At 38.7% G+C, this 6,292-nt stretch overlaps 1 protein-coding gene across 1 annotated transcript; it reads right to left on the bottom strand.

Moving 5' to 3' along the window:
- Window positions 1-2,225: 2,225 nt before the first annotated feature.
- LOC310949799 (uncharacterized protein) lies at window positions 2,226-5,708 on the bottom strand. Its single transcript, XM_083917351.1, has 2 exons — window positions 5,353-5,708; window positions 2,226-3,324 (listed from the first exon to the last, which is right to left on the bottom strand). Exons 1-2 carry the CDS (start codon window positions 5,692-5,694, stop codon window positions 2,992-2,994), a joined length of 675 nt encoding a protein of 224 aa, XP_083773477.1. The 5' UTR covers window positions 5,695-5,708; the 3' UTR covers window positions 2,226-2,991.
- Between the last annotated feature and the right edge of the window lie 584 nt (window positions 5,709-6,292).

Here is a 6,292-nt window from a genome sequence, read left to right as displayed (position 1 = left end):
AGAGAATTCATAATTCAGACTGCTGCTGCCTCAATGTCCATTTCTTTCTCTGTTTACTTCACTGTGTCTGCCTCAAACTCAGTTTCTCTGTTTCTTTATACCCCAATTTCTTTTTTTAATTATTGTTTGGACTTTTTCCGACTCTGCTACTTGTTTGCTTCCCTATCAATTTCACAAGAGTCACCATTTACAATTGTGTAAACCTCTTAATCTGTTTTTTTATGAGGTTCTTTATACATTGTCTGCCCGTTCGTCTTAAGGTAACTACCTTTTACACTGTGCCATATGTAAAAATATACTAATAGAGACAACAAACAACTGTGCGTCAGCATTTGGAATCAGATGTATTCAAATTTAATGTAATCGATTTCATATTTTCATCCTGATGCAAGAGAAGAATATATAAATGCACAACAATATCAATAACTTGCATTCATAATCTGATACATGCAGCCCACATGATAGTGATTTCATATCAAAAGTATATGACACAGGCTTTTTTTCATCTCTCTCTGGCTGCCCTGCACTTTCCGCCTCCAGCTCTTCTCTCTGCTCTCCCATCATCTCCGAACCACACCTAAACAAACACACTACTTCCAGGGTGGTATGTATGTACCATATGACCATGTTAACCACTGTAGGAACACACCCTCCCACATGACAGCCATTCAGAGCAACCAATCAATAGCCTTCATTGGAACCTTCTCCCACCAATGGGTGGAGGAGATGCTGTTTCATCGTAGTAGCAGGCGTTTCATTCTGCAGCAGTGCTGGAGTGGAGCTATGATCAAAGATTCTGATACTTTGATTTATTTATATCATTTTGATAATCAAAATACAAGAAACTGTCCTAAAGTAGCAGAAGAGATAGGAGTCGAAGCAAAAGAACCTGTACTGTAATTATAACATCATCTCTTATGAACATGTACATTATGTTGTGTGATTATTGCATCTCACCTCAGACTGTAGAGAGCAGGGAGTTGATCCTTATTTCTGCAGCTTCTCAGCACTTAGGAGTCTGGTCCAAAAGAGGAAAACCCTGCTCTGGTCCAGCATGTGAAGTCTGAAGCAATGACTCTGTGAAAACTGTTTAAGATGGGCTTGATTCTTTGATTCCTTCCTGGCAGAATGTACAGTCCACGCTTCAGGGTGTGCGTCCAGTTGTGGGAGCTACAGGCAGCAGTAAGTGGCTCCCAGATGTCCCACGATGGCACTTAAGGTACCATTACTTCCATAGAGAGAGATGATGAACAGATATGCATCTATTCTTAGTATTATATCTATCTATTTTAATTTAATCTAATCTAGAGGTGCTGAGAGGCTATTAAATCAAAATAAGATTCTGTAGTTCTGAAGCAGTAAGCCGGTGCACGCTCTGGAGACATCACCAACAGAAACCACTACCATCACCCCACACAGCACCCAATAACAAGAGAGCAGGGAGCCAGGGAAGGGGGGAGGGGTTTGGGAGTAACACAGCAAATAGGGGAGAGGGAGGTGAGAGGAGGCTTGTTGGGGCATAAATACAGTGAGGAGAGGAGAGAAATGATGGGAAAGCAAAAGAGGCACTGACTTGTGCTCATACATTCATCCCAACCACACATTAGCCAAATCAACTGCTAAAATGAATGGAACACATTAATATATGAATGAAAACATATAAATGCTGGTGAACAGTGCTTTCTGCAGCAGAGGAGGGCCAAGCCTGTTATTACCAACCAATCCCTGAACAGAGAGGGAGGTCTCTGTTGAGGCAGACCAGAGATTGGTGTGAATGACTTTGCAGCTCAGAGAATGAAATCACTGCAGCTAGAAAGTACTCTCAGTGAAATATAATATCTATAATATCTGGTAATGCTTTCCTATAAACCAACACAAAGAATGAGCAGCACAATGAAAGACAAAAGAGATGATTGTACACTCGGGTGGATGATAAGAGCAAATACTTAACGGCCCAATCAGCAATTTTCACCATTAAATAGGTACAGTCACAAACTCTGTATAACTGTAGAGATGCACTGTGGATTAAAAAAATTAGTATGTGCATTTATAACTTTAAATACTAGCAGGTTATGATTAGTGTTAAGAATTTTCAGACATGGGGAGACCATTTGTGTACAGGATCCCAGACTGTACCTTTAATGTAAAACAACAGCACATTTTAGCAGAAACTATTACATTATGTAGACTTGCAAAATTAACAGTAGGCAAAAATGTGCGGGAAAGTAGCGGGAAATATTTATTTGTAAAAATATACAGTACAAATGACGTATTTCATAAAGATATTTATGTACAGTCAGCGAGCTCCGTCTTAGTCTAATCTACAAAAATCATTTGAGAAGCAGAATTACAGAACTGCTTGGTTGTTCCTAACTTCCCCCATCTGTAGCTGCAAGGTTAAAGAATGTATACAGACTTTACTGTATATTTGCTATTTTGTTATTTCAAAATGTTGTCTGGAATTGATTTTTGTTACTATAAAACATGGTACTGTTGAAATGGTTTACAGGTTAAGTAGTTATAATATTGTGTAATTGTGATATGTGTGTGTTCTGTCTCTAAAGATTTTCAATAGAAGAGTTAATCAAAAAGTTCCCAGGTTTCCCTCCCAGCTCGAGCCCCAATTACATAAATGAGTTTGGACAAATTAGCTATTGTATTTGATTGCACTAAATTTTACTGCACATGTACCTAATTCACTAACAACTTTAGGTTTACTCTAATTTTATAACTAGTACAAAAAAGGGAGGCTCCATCCCCTACACTCAACATTAGAGACTTTTCTGTCTTTAAACCAGGAGATAAAGCTCTTGATACATGGACAATTCATAGACATACATAGAGATCTTCATAGTTTTGGTGATCTAAAAATAAAAAGTTCTAATGGTTAAAAAAAATCTATCAACAGGTTGAATGCACAAATAATCGTAATAAAACCATAACATGGCCTACCACAGATTATACCCTTTTTATGGCCTTATAATGAGCCCTTTAGTCCTCAAACTCTGCAGCATAAAGCACTTGCTGGAATTTCATCCGTACCTCCATTCTTTTTTTAATGGTAAGCCTCTTCAGTGAAGGCAGAAGGCTAAGCAGAAACAGTTCATCTTCATCTCTGAGGTGGGCGAGGCCATCCGCAGAGCTCATCTCAGTTTCTGTGCTGGTGTGCTGTCTTTTACGTTTAAGAGAGACTCCCATCTCCTGATGGCTGTTTTGACAGGACTCCACAAGAGAAAAGCTGGTACTAACGACAGGCAGGGGGAAATGCTGCTCTTTCTCGTCTTTATCTCGCCCTATATCCATGTCGTCACCGCTTCCAACTGCCTGTGTGGTATAAAAAACATGGTTAAAACAAACAAGCTTCCATTTCTTTGGAGGTCCCAGCCAAACATATCAAAGTTATACAAACTATACTTCCTACTGGGAACAAAACAAGTTTACAGGTTTCTACCCCCTTTGCAAGACTCGATGAAAAGAAAAAATAGATTTGAAAAAATATGTAATTTTGTATTATGCAATTTATACCATTCAGTAGAGCCTGACTGATGAATTGAATATTAGGGGCAAATATTAGCTTACCACAGATATATCGCATTGGCTAAGTAATAACAAGAAAGTGCGGTGCAGAAAGATATGTTTGTCCACCAGAGTATCAACATGTTTGCAAATTGTCTAGCTCAGTTTTCTCAAATAGGGAAGTGTGTACGCTCATGGGCAGAGGCGGATTAAGGTGGTCTTGGGCCCCTAGGCTACTCTTTGTTTGTTGTTTTTCAATTACCAAGTTGTTTAGTAAATGAGATACTGATGGCTCTTTAAATAGGCTTTTTAGCCTTTATATCCAAGGTCTTCATTGTTTTTTAGGCCAAGGACCCCTTGAGTTAAAGAGAGACAGAGCAGGAACCCCCTACTACATACTGTAGCCTATACATACCTTCTTATGATGCATACTAAGCTATTACAATAATAATTATTTACATTAACATATTTGAACATCGTGTTTTTAATCTAAACACAGGCCTACATGTGGAAGGCACAGTAAATAATTACTACTTAACTATGTAGTGGCTACCTTAGCTAATGGCCAGTAATCCTTTCATCAATGTTGTGTTTAATTAAACTAAATGTTTCTTAATTTAACAAATACGCAGATGTATCTTTGCTAATAATATGTTGGATTCATGTTCATACATATTTTCATGTTTTCCAGAAAAAACATATTTTTTTAAAAGCTAGCAAACAGTGGCTGAGTGGTTAGTGCAGTTGCCCCATGTTCTTTACATGAAGGTCCTTGAGGCAGCGGCCGAGGGTTCAACTCCCTGGAGCAACTCTGATGAACCCCTGATGAATATCTCTCCTTTGCATAGTTATGTTGAAAGGGGTTTTGCTTTTTGTTATTGTATTATCCGTATTGTTATAAGGCAAACAACAACACAAAAGACAAGTTAAATCTGTCGAGCTCTGCTATTTTGACTATTATTTTGTGAAGGCAAAAATAACATTGGTTACTTTTTATTTTTCTGCTTTGATACACACATACACTGGCACTTAAGTCAGTTTCGACAAGTTATGCTTGGTGCCACCACCTAAATTGGTTGTTGATTATTAGAGATGCACCGATCTGATACCCGTAACGGATCCGATATTGACTAATTAGCTAGATCGGCTATCGAATGAATGAGGCCAATCCAGTCACTTCTTTTTAATTAATATAATACACAGCAAGTTAATTAAGATATTGTTTGTTGGGATTCAGGCAGCTGTTATATTTAATATTACATTTTAAATATCTGTTTGCGGTGCACTTTACATGGAAGTGTTATTTATTTATTTTTGCTGCTAATGTACACTTTTACACAATTTATCTCTGTGTTCATTTGTTACCATTTTTTTAACAAGGCTGAATGTTTATCTAAATCCTGATGCCTCCACTCACATGGCAAGGTTCATTCATTCATCAGTGGGGTCGGATCGGTATCGGCCTGCTCAGCACAGGTATCTGTATCGGATTGGATCAGTGCATCTCTTGATTATGGGTTTTTCCACCACGTGCTTTTATTTTGAAAGTAAACCTGGATATTGTGAGGGGCAGATGGTCTACACATGTGGCTTTTTATCTCTGCCCAGGGTGTATTAAAATAAAGGTCTCGCTGGAAGTCATCAAGCGGTTAGCTTAACAATTAGCGTCAGGCTGTACCTAGTTACCATAGTTACCTATAGCTATGCATAAATCAGAGTGTGGGGTTGTAGTTAGCCGACGCTATTTCTCCATAGGCCCAAGTTGAAACTAGTTACGGTACCTAGAAATTAAAGACACGGTTACATTTTAAATGGTTAAAGGATAAGTGGACACACCTCGTCTATCTCGCCTGTGCCCGTTTCTACTTTGGGTTTGACATAGTTGTTGAGCCAGGCCAGCTGGTGGTACAGCACCGGGGTGGACCTCTGCACCGGGCCGTCCACCTCTGTCAGCAGAGGGAAGCTTCTCTTGGCCATTCGCTTCTTCGCCTTGCAGAACTTGTCGCGTAGATTTTTCCACTTCAGCTTCACCTCCTCCTCAGACTTTCCCATGTCGTCTGCGATGCTTCTCCATGCCATGTGCCCCTTCAGGTTGTCCTTGTAGTCCCGCCGTGACTGGTCGTACAGGTTCGGGTGTTCTCGTATCAAGTCCGCTAGTTTCTTCTCAACCGTGTTCATTTTGTTTTCTGTTCATTTGCTCCCTCGCGAAGTCCTTTCGTCGGCAGACGAAGATCGGGGTTCGTCCTCCTCTGTGGTTCGAGCTGGCGGAAGGAAATGCGGAGCTGCAATAATTCAAAATAAAGGTTTTGTTATTGACGTATTTATAATCAAATTGGCGGTATCACATTTTCTTATAGACCTATGGAAGCGTCAGTATACTTTAGAGTTCTGGGGAAAAGTTGAGAGCTTTTTTAACACTGTTGGAAGCAAAGTAAGTCACTCCCTGCTGTGAAAACAAAAACCATACAGTGGATTGTCAATTTAGTAATTCAACAGGGAAAATTTCACATCCATAAATCTAAATCCTCCAAATCTCGGCCAAACTTTATTCCCTTCAAAATTGAATTTCGAAATTATTTTGAGTCTATCCAAATTATTAATAATACGAAATGTACTTATACCGCGCATATATTACAATATATTTTTAAAGAAATGTTACAATATAGCCCACTTTTTAACTCAATTTCCTTTTATGTATTTATTTTTGCTTTATTTATCGATTTATTTTATTCCTTTTTATTTTACTGTGTATCTAAGTACTCTTACTTATGTTATG

The sequence above is a fragment of the Echiichthys vipera genome, assembly GCF_963691815.1.
Source record: "Echiichthys vipera genome assembly, chromosome: 1".
In the NCBI taxonomy this organism is placed as follows: domain Eukaryota; kingdom Metazoa; phylum Chordata; class Actinopteri; order Perciformes; family Trachinidae; genus Echiichthys; species Echiichthys vipera.
The sequence above is the reverse complement of the archived record's forward strand: the minus strand, read 5'-3'. Positions and strand labels throughout refer to the sequence as shown.

What these genes read in the sequence shown, in the direction of transcription:
- LOC310949799 (XM_083917351.1), bottom strand. Translation starts at nt 5,694, where the DNA reads ATGAACACGGTTGAGAAGAAACTAGCGGACTTGATACGAGAACACCCG. An exon ending in GCACAGGCGAGATAGACGAG is followed by an intron (nt 3,325 to 5,352) that starts GTGTGTCCACTT and finishes TATACCACACAG; the next exon opens with GCAGTTGGAAGCGGTGACGA.